Raw genomic sequence first — 15,558 nt, 5'->3', positions numbered from 1 at the left:
GTACAGGTAAACTAGATGTTTAAATGAATTAACCAAATAAGATATCACACTACTATGCCTTCATTTAATAATATCAGTTTTATTTTTATCTTCAATATGTATTTAAGTAAATGCCTGTGCTTATAGTAACACATGCCTAAACCCCTCTTTGTTCTGTCATGATTCAGAGTATACAATTTTAAATAACTTACCAAGATATACCAAGAGAACAATGCAAATTAGATAACAGAAGTAAATGGAAAGCTCTATTTGAATCATGAAAGTTAAAATTTTGACTTTGCTATCCCTTTAAATATCTAATACCAATGATAAGCATTCGTAAAGCAGTAAAACTGATAACTGTAATACTATCAATGCCATTATTAAGAAAAAGCAAACACACTATATACTTAAAATAGTGGCTACATAATTTGGCCAAATAGGATATGTCTAAGCCCACAACCCAAGTTAAAGGCCACCTAGTATGTGAATTTTTACTGTCCCCTACCTGGGCTGTTCTATTTACCCTCCAGCCTGTCTGCCCCTATTTTTTTTTTTTTTTTTTATTTTTTTTTACGACAGAGAAGTTGTACTGGATTTTAACAATTCTACCACCTGCAACAAACTAGTGTGTTGAGGCTATAGCTAATAGAAGCACTAACATTAAATAAATCAATAAAATATAACAAATACAGTCTCATTGTTATACTGACTCACCTGCATGGCCTGGTTAATGATGCTCCCACACCAGAATCCCTTCTCTCTCTCATATCTGTATCCTCTGTTTCATTAAGTGAATTTCCAATGCTGTCGAAATCACTGGCTGAGGTTCCCACATCAGACATAGATCTCTCCTCATAGGGGAGATGTCCAGCTTGTTCACCCCCAGAGTCAGTACCCTCATCAAGCTCTGGACACACTGCTCGTGACCACAGCTCCACCATCCGCTGCAGACCCCGAACATGATGGAGAACATCATCCAGATGTCCAAAGGGATCACCACCTATTCCCAGCTCCAAAAGGTCAGAGCTGCTTGCCCGTGAGGGGGGTACATTATCATAGATACTCGAGCGACTTCCTATAGAGCTAAATGAACCTCTCCTTTGTCTTCCCTCCAACCCATGAGAGTCCATGCTGCTGCAAACAGAGTGCCCCAAGGATTTGCTCCCCATCTTCCAGCTCTCCAGGGGTATCCTGTTTGCTGGGCACAAACTCTCAATGGAGATTGACCTGGGGAAGGTGCCAGGTTTGTGGTCTGTAGGTATGCACACAAGACGATCTGGCTTCTGGCAAAGTCTTTGTCGTACCCCATCCTTTTCACTAATTTCAAAGTCTTCCAAATAAACTCCCCTACACTGACCATCCAGCTTTTGCTTTCTAAGGCTACCACTGGATGTACTTGTAGTCCTATAACCAGGATGTAGGAAATCCTTCTCATACTCTGGAATGTCCCCATCGTAGCATTGGTTTGGAATATTCCCATTATTTGTTACAGAAACCACCAAAGTAGGGCTACAAGAGCTTTCTGTCTGCATTTTCTGCTTCCCTTTGTCTTTCTCTCTGCGTCGCAGCGATTCCATTCTCTTCAAAAAGCCTCTGGTCTTTCTTTTCTTAGTTGGTTTTTCTTTTAGTCCTCGGTGTTGAGGAGCCAGAGACTGGTCACTTAGACTCCTGCATGGTTTGTATGGAGCAGGTGTGCTAGATAAGGACGACGCCTCCTGTGGCGGTGTAATGAAACCCCTGCTACTTTCTGCACTCTGTAATGATGTGGCTTCCAGCTCTGTGCTTAGGTCTGTCAGTATGCTGTCTCGACTAGATGTACTTTTCATGGTAGGGGGTCCAGCATATGTTGGGGAGAGAAGATCCACGGAGTCCAGTCGAGACCAGCGGCCCTGGTCCCTCTGGAACTCCCAACGATCACTAATCGCACACTGATCATCTTCATCTGAGTCTTCATTCTACATTTACAACAACAACAAAAAAACAGGCTGTTAATTTTGACGTATAAAATCAAACTGTACGAAATACGGTATAAACCAGGATATTCAAATTGTCTTTTTTTAAAATGAAGTTTGGTTTTTTTGAAGAAAGAAAAAACTCTCTCTCATATTTACTTTGGTTCAATATTTGTTTTAAACAATTGAACTATCATATCTAAATGGTACACACCACTACCATAACAAAAATCGAAACGCCATGCTATATAGCCCATACAGCAGCCCAAGACAAAGTGAGAAAATGATTCAATGAGAAAGACAGATATCTAAGGGTTAAATTAGTAATTAGGGCAGTTTAGAGAACATAGAATACAATCTTACGAGATTGGAAGCATATTTGTAAACACTAGTTTAAGAAGTGGAGATACACTGGAAGTTAAAATGTCGGCTCTCCATATTTACAGACTACCAAAAAGCAGTGTAACAGTGATTACAAGCATACAAATGTGTTTTTTGTTTGTTTGTTTTTTAAAATGGTTAGAGTGAAACTCACCTGTTTACGGTGGAAATGAACATCAAGCTTCATAGGCGCACATGAATTAAGGGTCATTAGCCGCCTGCAAAGTGAGCACAGGAAATATTCACATTTATACAAGAATATAAATAAAGAGTACTTTTTTTGTAGTGTAATGAAGTATGAAAGTGCATATTAATATACTGCTCTTTGAGCAAGTGAGCTTGCAGTTTAGGATGCAACTAGCAGTGTCCAAAAGTGGGATCAAAATTGGTAAATGCCTGTCCCCACCAAGCTTGGATCCGGATCCTGGAAATGGGTCTTTAAAAATAAAAACTAGATTCATAATTCTGTACTGTTCAAATTCAAAATTATCTGACTTGTAGGCCAACTTGCACTTTCATCGGAGTCGCATAGTTCTCTGGTAATCGCATGGAAAATAAGAAACTGGGAGATTCTTTACACATTCAACACAAATGTAGGGTAAATAGGAAGCACTTGAATGCTGTATTGTTCTACATGTGATCTTGTCTGCCTGCAACTTTATAGATTTTCTCCACAAAGAAGGCACCACATTAGAAAATTAAATGACAATTGAATTAAATTGTATTACCTAATGACAATCTGCATATTTGATGGTGGTTGATGGAACTGCCTCTCTCTCTCTGACATATCTCCTATCTACACACAATATACAGCATCTCATAACCATAATACTATCAAGTAATTATGATGACAAGGTTAATTATCTGATACTTTTATTAGTAATTGCTGGTTTTTGTTTTCAATTAATTGACTAAAGGTCGATAATACAGTCAATCATCTATTGCGACAGCTTGTGTACCACTACTGTGCGTTCAATAAGTCGTTGCACAGGATCCATAGACTCAAGAGTAAAACCGCAGACACACAGTCTGCCAGGAGTCTATCTATGGGGTAAGTAGACTGGCATTTGATTGCCTGTACCACCCACATCAAAGTCAAAATGTAAATTTCTTGGTCATAGAGCATGCAATTTTACTTTTCAAATCCCTTCTATTATAATTTTTACTAGATCCCAGGAGTGAATTGCTGCACTGGAGCTGACTTTTTAACAAAGGATACCTAGATAGCAAAGCAAATTTAAAGATAAAATTAAATAATAAAATACTTAAACTTTCATGATTCAAATAGAGCATGTATATTTAAGTTTGACTCTCATGACCCTTTAAGTGATGGAAGGGGGTGATAGGAGTTTAACAGGGCAATGGAAGGTTGCAAAAAGGTCTACTGCTGAGCTGCATCTCTAACGTAACTCAATGCTTTAAGTATACTGCATTTTTTAAATGTATGTCACTTACATTTTCAGTAACATTTTGTTCAGTAAAGTGATCAGAAAGTTGTTGGACAAAACAGTAAAGCATCAGATGCAAATAGGACCATTCATAAACACAGTCCAAAATATATTTTGCAGATGTGTAATCTGAAATGTACAAAAAGGTTCTGAACTATATATATATTTTTTTCATTTTTTTTTTTTTTACACACACGTTGATTGGAGTAGCCATGTTAGTCGAGAGATTTAGATATCAAAATAACATTGCATTGAGCAATGATACTTTTTTATTGGACTAACTATACATTTATAAGATGACAAACTTTCGGAAGAATGTCTTCCTTTTTCAGACGTGTACGTGTGTGTACACACACACACACACACACACACACACACATATATTATATATATATGTCAAATTTAAGAAAAATAAAAAGATGAGTTAATCCAGCACTACTAATATATAATCCAAATTATAAAATTGAGGTAAGTCTGTAAATGATCACAAACAACTGCTAATTCAAGTCAGAGAAAGCAATTTATTGAATCATAAACTTCTCTATGATTGAATGCAAATTAAATCACATGTATGTAGCATACAGCAAGAAATCCTAGTAATCCTAAAAACCCCCGGGGGATAGGTGATAACCCAATTAATAACCTATATATACCGGTATATGTACTGCTAATTAACTGTATAACTTAGAATGGAAATCTCTACAGAATTATAGATATACAGTACTAACAGCAGAATAACAAACGGCAGATCAAGAAATATATATATATCTTCGCCCATAAATAACAATCATTGCTAAGGTACCAAATAACAGCGCTATAAACTTAGCCCATAAAAAGCATCATGACAATAAACAAAGAATGTTGAAGCACAGAGTCCTTGTTAGCCAGCTATGATAATAATAGCAAATATGTGCAATCCGTAAGTTGTTGCAAAAAATGAAACTTAGTAGCAAGAAATTAATACAGACATCCGACGTTGCATCCAAACATATACCACTTGTCAAAGCAGATGATTTTCAAAACATGATGTTATGGCATAGGCAATTGTTAAGCACATGCAAACAGTCAGCTTGATATGGCATAAATCACTCACAGCTCCCAATATTAATTCAATGCAGCCAAAGTAGATATTTTCAAAGCATACTTATGTAGCAGGACTGAGTGTAAAGCACATGCATTTGATGATACGAAGCAAAAGCAAGCACAGTTGAGAGAGAGCAAATCAGCAAAGCGTCCTCTTTAAGGTAGACACCAAAAGAGACCGGGTATCACAAGGCAAGTAGCCTACAGCTCATAAACACAGGCTTCACGCCACTCGCTCACCAGACCAGGCTAGTGTCTCCTTAGCGGTATTGAGCTGCCCCTCCGTCTCCGGTTTTTCGTGTAACACTGCTCCGTCCGGCTGTGCAGTTAAGGCGGGTCACAAACCTCCCAGGTTAGCGCGTGAAGGTGACGTTCCTGAGAAGGTAGAGGACGTCAACCGCTAACCTGGGAGGTTTGTGACCCGCCTTAACTGCACAGCCGGACGGAGCAGTGTTACACGAAAAACCGGAGACGGAGGGGCAGCTCAATACCGCTAAGGAGACACTAGCCTGTTCTGGTGAGCGAGTGGCGTGAAGCCTGTGTTTATGAGCTGTAGGCTACTTGCCTTGTGATACCCGGTCTCTTTTGGTGTCTACCTTAAAGAGGACGCTTTACTGATTTGCTCTCTCTCAACTGTGCTTGCTTTTGCTTCGTATCATCAAATGCATGTGCTTTACACTCAGTCCTGCTACATAAGTATGCTTTGAAAATATCTACTTTGGCTGCATTGAATTAATATTGGGAGCTGTGAGTGATTTATGCCATATCAAGCTGACTGTTTGCATGTGCTTAACAATTGCCTATGCCATAACATCATGTTTTGAAAATCATCTGCTTTGACAAGTGGTATATGTTTGGATGCAACGTCGGATGTCTGTATTAATTTCTTGCTACTAAGTTTCATTTTTTGCAACAACTTACGGATTGCACATATTTGCTATTATTATCATAGCTGGCTAACAAGGACTCTGTGCTTCAACATTCTTTGTTTATTGTCATGATGCTTTTTATGGGCTAAGTTTATAGCGCTGTTATTTGGTACCTTAGCAATGATTGTTATTTATGGGCGAAGATATATATATTTCTTGATCTGCCGTTTGTTATTCTGCTGTTAGTACTGTATATCTATAATTCTGTAGAGATTTCCATTCTAAGTTATACAGTTAATTAGCAGTACATATACCGGTATATATAGGTTATTAATTGGGTTATCACCTATCCCCCGGGGTTTTTTAGGATTACTAGGATTTCTTGCTGTATGCTACATACATGTGATTTAATTTGCATTCAATCATAGAGAAGTTTATGATTCAATAAATTGCTTTCTCTGACTTGAATTAGCAGTTGTTTGTGATCATTTACAGACTTACCTCAATTTTATAATTTGGATTATATATTAGTAGTGCTGGATTAACTCATCTTTTTATTTTTCTTAAATTTGACATAATTACCTTTATGAGTTCCGTGCACTGGCTCACCTGCAAATATTTTGTTAGTCAGGTGATCCATTACTTAATTGCCTATATATCCTTTGGAGCGAGTAAGTATGTATGTATGTATGTATGTATGTATGTATGTATGTATGTATGTATGTATGTATGTATGTATGTATGTATGTATGTGTATATATATATCCATCCCTCAGTTTACGCCAGGGTTAGGTTCCAGAAGGAATGGTTGTAAATCGAAACCCAATTTATAATGTAAGTCAATGGGAAGTGAGGAAGTTAGGTTCCAGGCCCCTCTCAAAATTGTCATAAGTAACACCTAATACATTATTTTTAAAGCTTTGAAATGAAGACTTTAAATGCTAAACAGCATTATAAACCTAATACAATAATCACACAACACAGAATATATAATTAAACTAAGTTAAATGAACAAAAACATTTGCTAAACAGCATTATAAACCTAATAAAATATTCACACAACACAGACTTCGCTTGCATTTTTCTGCAAACAGTTCTTTCTATGCATTCCAATCTGGACTGATTTATAGACAGGAAGATCTTGTTCCTTTGAAATCTGCTCGATAGCTCAGGTCTTATTATACTGATTAATTTCAGCTTGCTTGGCTTTGCTGCAACACAAGCGGACACCTCCACCTACTGGCTATTTTAATAAATGCACTGCTTCTCAATGCTTTTCAATAGTAGTCACATGACTGGAAAAAAAGGTTGTTATTCTGAAACGGTGTAAATTGAACCGTTGTAAACCGAGGGATATATGGATAGATATGTATGTATATATAAATATATATAAATTTGGCTGCCCAGAATAAAGAATAAGATTTTTTTTTTATTTATTTTTTTAAGACTGTATAAAGTAAAAGGCTTGTGGATTGGCAATAGTAAGTACAAGATATTGGTGTCATCAAAAGACACTTGTGTTGAAAACAAAAAGTAACCTATAACTAGTATTAGAAATCCAGCTCAGATAAACATGTATACAACACCAATGAACTGTAACAAATGCTATAAGTCTTGAACCCAGCAAGCACAGGAGGGGAGGGGTTAAATGTGAGTACAATCTGTGCTGACATTTAAAAGATGACTTAACTGAATCAGCTACAAAACTCTGCTTAGGCATGGGAGAGTACTTGGGAGTAAATGCTGGCAACAGAATAGTTAACAATGCATTTAGCCCAGACACAGGAAATACCATTGCTTGAATCTAGTTGGATTTGCATTAAAATGTCATTGTTTCCCCTGTGGCATATGGAGAACCCTGTGCTGGAAGGACACACACACGAAAATTATATCAGACCTGTTCTTTCTTTTATAAAATGACTATTATCTTAAACTTCAAGTTAATTATTAACAAAACTACAACTTAAATGAGCATAATAGTCAGAATTGGAATGTTCAATTTTGAACAGAAAAATGTTATTCTTGTATTAGGTAAAATACCTAAAGTAAAAGTTATTTATGTTTATGGAGCATATTTACATATGCTGTGCATGCTCATTACAAAAGCACAGCTCCTATACAGAGAGCAAGTGGAAGTTTAAAGGGACAGTAAACCTTAAAAATAATGTTATATAATTCTGCACATAGCGCAGAATTATATAACATTATATTAGCCAAACATTATTAAAACATAATTTCCCCTATTCATTTTTTAAAAAAAGCGCTGTTTCACAGACCCGCTCTCTGCTGACAGGAGCGAGCTGCACTTAGTCTTATGGCGCGGTCGGGCCGGGCTGTGACTATACAGCTGACCCGATGCGCTGAGTAAATATAACAGACCCGCTCAGCAGAGAGCGGGTCTGTGAAACAGCGCTTTTTTTAAAAAATGAATAGGGGAAATTATGTTTTAATAATGTTTGGCTAATATAATGTTATATAATTCTGTACTATGTGCAGAATTATATAACATTATTTTTAAAGTTTACTGACACTTTAAGTCACTGCTGATAGAGATACACACACACATATATATACATATATATATAACATAATTTATGCTTACCTGATAAATTCCTTTCTTCTGTTGTGCGATCAGTCCACGGGTCATCATTACTTCTGGGATATAACTCCTCCCCAACAGGAAATGCAAGAGGATTCACCCAGCAGAGCTGATATAGCTCCTCCCCTCTACGTCAGTCCCAGTCATTCGACCAAGAATCAACGAGAAAGGAGTAACCAAGGGTGAAGTGGTGACTGGAGTATAATTTAAAAAATATTTACCTGCCTTAAAAAACAGGGCGGGCCGTGGACTGATCGCACAACAGAAGAAAGGAATTTATCAGGTAAGCATAAATTATGTTTTATTATGTTATTTGCGATCAGTCCACCGGTCATCATTAATTCTGGGATACCAATACCAAAGCAAAAGTAAACCGATGACGGGAGGGATAGGCAGGCTCATTATACAGAAGGAACCACTGCCTGAAGAACCTTTCTCCCAAAAATAGCCTCCGAAGAAGCAAAAGTGTCAAATTTGTAAAATTTGGAAAAAGTATGAAGCGAAGACCAAGTTGCAGCCTTGCAAATCTGTTCAACAGAGGCCTCATTCTTAAAGGCCCAAGTGGAAGCCACAGCTCTAGTGGAGTGAGCTGTAATTCTTTCAGGAGGCTGCTGTCCAGCAGTCTCATAGGCTAAACGTATTATGCTACGAAGCCAGAAAGAGAGAGAGGTAGCAGAAGCTTTTTGACCTCTCCTCTGTCCAGAATAAACGACAAACAGGGAAGAAGTTTGGCGAAAATTTTTAGTTGCCTGCAAGTAGAACTTGAGGGCACGAACTACATCCAGATTGTGTAGAAGACGTTCCTTCTTTGAAGAAGGATTTGGACACAAGGATGGAACAACAATCTCTTGATTGATATTCCCGTTAGTAACTACCTTAGGTAAGAACCCAGGTTTAGTACGCAGAACTACCTTATCTGAGTGAAAAATCAGATAAGGAGAATCACAATGTAATGCTGATAACTCAGAGACTCTTCGAGCCGAGGAAATAGCCATTAAAAACAGAACTTTCCAAGATAACAATTTTATATCAATGGAATGAAGGGGTTCAAATGGAACACCTTGTAAAACGTTAAGAACTAAGTTTAAACTCCATGGCGGAGCAACGGCTTTAAACACAGGCTTGATCCTAGCTAAAGCTTGACAAAAGGCCTGGACGTCTGGATTTTCTGACAGACGCCTGTGTAACAAGATGGACAGAGCTGAAATCTGTCCCTTTAATGAACTAGCCGATAAACCCTTTTCTAAACCTTCTTGTAGAAAAGACAATATCCTAGGGATCCTAACCTTACTCCAGGAGTAACGTTTGGATTCGCACCAGTATAGGTATTTGCGCCATATTTTATGGTAAATCTTTCTGGTAACAGGCTTCCTAGCCTGGATCAGGGTATCAATAACCGACTCAGAAAAACCACGCTTTGATAAAATCAAGCGTTCAATTTCCAAGCAGTCAGTTTCAGAGAAGTTAGATTTTGATGTTTGAATGGACCCTGTATCAGAAGGTCCTGTCTCAGAGGTAGAGACCAAGGTGGACAGGATGACATGTCCACTAGATCTGCATACCAAGTCCTGCGTGGCCATGCAGGCGCTATTAGAATCACAGATGCTCTCTCTTGTTTGATTTTCGCAATCAATCGAGGAAGCAGCGGGAAGGGTGGAAACACATAAGCCATCCCGAAGTTCCAAGGTGCTGTCAAAGCATCTATCAGAACCGCTCCCGGATCCCTGGATCTGGACCCGTAGTGAGGAAGTTTGGCGTTCTGGCGAGACGCCATGAGATCTATCTCTGGTTTGCCCCAACGTCGAAGTATTTGGGCAAAAATCTCCGGATGAAGTTCCCACTCTCCCGGATGAAAAGTCTGGCGACTCAAGAAATCCGCCTCCCAGTTCTCCACTCCCGGGATGTGGATTGCTGACAGGTGGCAAGAGTGAGACTCTGCCCAGCGAATTATTTTTGATACTTCCATCATTGCTAGGGAGCTTCTTGTCCCTCCCTGATGGTTGATGTAAGCTACAGTCGTGATATTGTCCGACTGAAACCTGATGAACCCCTGAGTTGTTAATTGGGGCCAAGCTAGAAGGGCATTGAGAACTGCCCTCAATTCCAGAATGTTTATTGGAAGGAGACTCTCCTCCTGATTCCATAATCCCTGAGTCTTCAGAGAATTCCAGACAGCGCCCCAACCTAGCAGGCTGGCGTCTGTTGTTACGATTGTCCAGTCTGGCCTGCTGAATGGCATCCCCCTGGACAGGTGTGGCCGATAAAGCCACCATAGAAGAGAATTTCTGGTCTCTTGATTCAGATTCAGGGTAGGGGACAAATCTGAGTAATCCCCATTCCACTGACTTAGCATGCACAATTGCAGCGGTCTGAGGTGTAGGCGTGCAAAAGGTACTATGTCCATTGCCGCTACCATTAAGCCGATCACCTCCATGCATTGAGCTACTGACGGGTGTTGAATGGAATGAAGGACACGGCATGCATCCTGAAGCCTTGTTAACCTGTCTTCTGTCAGGTAAATCTTCATTTCTACAGAATCTATAAGAGTCCCCAAGAATGGAACTCTTGTGAGAGGAAAAAGAGAACTTTTCTTTTCGTTCACTTTCCATCCATGCGACCTTAGAAATGCCAGAACTAACTCTGTATGAGACTTGGCAGTTTGAAAGCTTGAAGCTTGTATTAGAATGTCGTCTAGGTACGGAGCTACCGAAATCCCTCGCGGTCTTAGTACCGCCAGAAGGGCGCCCAGAACCTTGTGAAGATTCTTGGGGCCGTAGCCAATCCGAATGGAAGAGCTACAAACTGGTAGTGCCTGTCTAGGAAGGCAAACCGTAGATACCGTTGATGATCTTTGTGAATCGGTATGTGAAGGTAAGCATCTTTTAAATCCACTGTGGTCATGTACTGACCCTTTTGGATCATAGGTAAGATTGTCCGAATAGTTTCCATTTTGAACGATGGAACTCTTAGGAATTTGTTTAGAATCTTTAAATCTAAGATTGGCCTGAAAGTTCCCTCTTTTTTGGGAACCACAAACAGGTTTGAGTAGAACCCTTGTCCTTGTTCCGACCGCGGAACTGGATGGATCACTCCCATTAATAACAGATCTTGTACACAGCGTAGAAACGCTTCTTTCTTTATCTGGTTTGTTGACAACCTTGACAGATGAAATCTCCCTTTTGGGGGAGATAATTTGAAGTCTAGAAGGTATCCCTGAGATATGATCTCCAGCGCCCAGGGATCCTGAACATCTCTTGCCCAGGCCTGAGCGAAGAGAGAAAGTCTGCCCCCCACTAGATCCGGTCCCGGATCGGGGGCTCTCGGTTCATGCTGTCTTTGGGGCAGCAGCAGGTTTCCTGGCCTGTTTGCCCTTATTCCAGGACTGGTTAGGTTTCCAGCCTTGTCTGTAACGAGCAACAGCTCCTTCCTGTTTTGGTGCAGTGGAGGTTGACGCTGCTCCAGGTTTGAAATTCCGAAAGGGACGAAAATTAGACTGTCTAGCCTTAGCTTTGGCTTTGTCTTGAGGTAGGGCGTGGCCCTTACCTCCTGTAATGTCAGCGATAATTTCTTTCAACCCGGGCCCAAATAAAGACTGCCCCTTGAAAGGTATATTAAGTAATTTAGACTTAGAAGTAACATCAGCTGACCAGGATTTTAGCCACAGTGCTCTACGTGCCTGTATGGCGAATCCAGAGTTCTTAGCCGTAAGTTTGGTTAAATGTACTACGGCCTCCGAAATGAATGAATTGGCTAGTTTAAGGACTCTAAGCCTGTCCATAATGTCGTCTAGCGTAGATGAACTAAGGTTCTCTTCCAGAGACTCAATCCAAAATGCTGCCGCAGCCGTAATCGGCGCGATACATGCAAGGGGTTGCAATATAAAACCTTGTTGAACAAACATTTTCTTAAGGTAACCCTCTAATTTTTTATCCATTGGATCTGAAAAAGCACAGCTATCCTCCACCGGGATAGTGGTACGCTTAGCTAAAGTAGAAACTGCTCCCTCCACCTTAGGGACCGTTTGCCATAAGTCCCGAGTAGTGGCGTCTATTGGAAACATCTTTCTAAATATTGGAGGGGGTGAGAACGGCACACCGGGTCTATCCCACTCCTTAGTAACAATTTCAGTTAATCTCTTAGGTATAGGAAAAACGTCAGTACTCGCCGGTACCGCAAAGTATTTATCCAACCTACACATTTTCTCTGGTATTGCAATAGTGTTACAATCATTGAGAGCTGCTAAGACCTCCCCTAGTAATGCACGGAGGTTCTCCAATTTAAATTTAAAATTTGAAATATCTGAATCCAATCTGTTTGGATCAGAACCGTCACCCACAGAATGAAGCTCTCCGTCCTCATGCTCTGCAAGCTGTGACGCAGTATCAGACATGGCCCTAGTATTGTCAGCGCACTCTGTTCTCACCCCAGAGTGATCACGCTTGCCTCTTAGTTCTGGTAATTTAGACAAAACTTCAGTCATAACAGTAGCCATATCATGTAATGTTATCTGTAATGGCCGCCCAGATGTATTAGGCGCCATAATATCACTCACCTCCCGGGCGGGAGATGCAGGTACTGCCGCGTGAGGCGAGTTAGTCGGCATAACTCTCCCCTCGCAGTTTGGTGAAATTTGTTCACATTGTACAGATTGACTTTTATTTAAAGTAGCATCAATACAGTTAGTACATAAATTTCTATTGGGCTCCACCTTGGCATTGGAACAAATGACACAGATATCATTCTCTGAGTCAGACATGTTTAACACACTAGCAATAACTTGCAACCTGGTTATAATCTTTTTTAACAAAAACGTACTGTGCCTCAAAGAGGTACTTAAACGATTAAATGACAGTTGAGATAATGAACTGAAACAGTTATAGCATCAAGTTTAAAATAACACAACTTTTAGCAAAGGTTTGTTCCCATTAGTAAATAACTAAATTTGACATAAAAAATTATAGAGTAACGTTTTTATTCACAGTCAATAAAAATTCTCACAGCTCTGCTGAGAGAATGTACCTCCCTTCAAAGAAGTTAGAAGACCCCTGAGATCTGTCAGTGAACCGGATCATGCAGGAAATATAATAGTAGCTGACTGGAATTTTTTGATGCGTAGCAAAAGAGCGCCAAAAACGGCCCCTCCCTCTCACACACAGCAGTGAGGAGAAACGAAACTGTCACAATTTAAAGCATACAACTGCCAAGTGGAAAATAATGCCCAAACATTTATTTACTCAGTACCTCAGCAATGTAAACGATTCTACATTCCAGCAAAAACGTTTAACATGACAATATTTATTAAAAGGATTAGTGACCTTTAACAGAGTAGTTCCGGTGAAAAACCATTCCCAGAATACTGAAGTGTATACATACATGTCATTATAACGGTATAGCAGGATTTTTTCATCAATTCCATTCAGAAAATAAAAACTGCTACATACCTCAATGCAGATTCATCTGCCCGCTGTCCCCTGATCTGAAGCCTTTACCTCCCTCAGATGGCCGAGAACAGCAATATGATCTTAACTACTCCGGTTAAAATCATAGTAAAAAACTCTGGTAGATTCTTCTTCAAACTCTGCCAGAGAAGTAATAACACGCTCCGGTGCTATTGTAAAATAACAAACTTTTGATTGAAGTCATAAAAACTAAGTATAATCACCATAGTCCTCTCACACATCCTATCTAGTCGTTGGGTGCAAGAGAATGACTGGGACTGACGTAGAGGGGAGGAGCTATATCAGCTCTGCTGGGTGAATCCTCTTGCATTTCCTGTTGGGGAGGAGTTATATCCCAGAAGTAATGATGACCCGTGGACTGATCGCACATAACAGAAGAAATATATATATATATATATATGCCATAGCATTTCATCTGACTGATATCACTAGATATTAGATTGTTTATATATTTGTCTAGGGGGATGTATCTTTTTCAAAGTGACTGCTTGTGAATCTTATTGTAACCCACATCTTACCTTTCCCTACACTAGTAGATTTACAGCCTTTTCAATATGTATGGTCTGTAAGAGAGGCTTTTCACTTTTCTGTTTAGAAAAAATAAAATAAAAATAATAATAAGATTAGGTTTACTAAACCAAAAGGTCACACTTAAGTTGCTATAATAAACCACTCTCACTAATATTTCTGTATGATACCAGAATGTGAAAATATTATTGGTATTTGTGCCTTGTACGTTTAATTTTGAACACTTGTGACCATGAAGTCAGTTCTATGCCATATATTCTTATATTCTGCTCCATAACTGATCCGCTGCCTCTGAGGCTGCGGTCTTCAATCCGCCCCCGATCCTATATGATCAGGCAGATTGACACCCCCTGCTAGCGGCCCAACTGGCCGCAAATCTGCAGGGGACGACATTGCATAAGCAGTTCACAAGAACTGCTGGTGCAATGATAAATGCTGACAGCGTATGCTGTAAGCATTTATAGATGTGCGGAGGACACAATACGCTACATCGTATAATATCTGTCCGCACTTTAATAAATCGGCCACTGTGTCTCACTGGCTGATTGGAGAGTGTTGCAGGAAAATAACAATTTATTTATTTAGTTAAAGGGACAAACACACATTTTTCCAGTTTACTTCTATTATCAAATCTTCTTGGTTTTTTGTTATTGTTACTTGAAAAGCAGGAAAGTAAGCTCAGGAGTGTGCACGTGTCTGCATTACTGTATGGCAGCAGTTTCACAACAATGTTATACATTAGCAAGAGCACAAGATGCTAGCACTATTTCCTGTCATGTAGTGATCCAGACATGTGTACGCTACCGATCTAGATATCTCTTCAACAAAGAATAACATTTGAACAAAGTATATTTTGATAATAGAAGAAAATTGGAAACTTTTTTTTAAATTGGGTTTAAAAAAAAAATGAAATACATTTTAAAAATGTCCTCTTTTATATGAAACAAAGAAAAAAAAGTGGATTATAATGTTCATTTAACCAAGGATGAAAAATAAAATCGAAATGAAGAGAAAGAAGAAAAGATAACAGATGTCATTCTGTGAAAAGACACCATATAATTCCCACAAGCAGTACAAATACAAACAACCACAACCATGCAGTTTTTATTTGTCTATGGGATCCGATGAGGAGTTCCCATTATAGCCTTCAGCTTCACTAACAAATATGTGTTCTAGTGAAGAGCTATGGCACTGCTGCAACTACAGAAGCCTATACAGGATAGTTATGCAAGCAATGAAGAGGGAAGCAGAAAATGC

The 15,558-nt window shown here is 39.3% G+C and overlaps 1 protein-coding gene across 5 annotated transcripts in view; it reads right to left on the bottom strand.

Moving 5' to 3' along the window:
* Positions 1–15,558, bottom strand: part of STARD8 (StAR related lipid transfer domain containing 8) — a 432,650-nt gene that overhangs the window by 37,740 nt on the left and 379,352 nt on the right. For all 5 annotated transcript variants that reach the window (XM_053699029.1, XM_053699033.1, XM_053699032.1 and 2 more), the window contains 2 exons: positions 2,470–2,533; positions 697–1,937 (listed from right to left, as the gene is read on the bottom strand). In XM_053699029.1, the coding sequence (XP_053555004.1) occupies positions 697–1,937; positions 2,470–2,533 (1,305 nt within the window). The remainder of the gene's footprint in view (positions 1–696; positions 1,938–2,469; positions 2,534–15,558) is intronic.

Source organism: Bombina bombina, chromosome 1, assembly GCF_027579735.1.
Source record: "Bombina bombina isolate aBomBom1 chromosome 1, aBomBom1.pri, whole genome shotgun sequence".
NCBI classification, from domain to species: Eukaryota; Metazoa; Chordata; class Amphibia; order Anura; family Bombinatoridae; genus Bombina; species Bombina bombina.
This window is presented reverse-complemented; position numbering and strand designations above follow the sequence as displayed.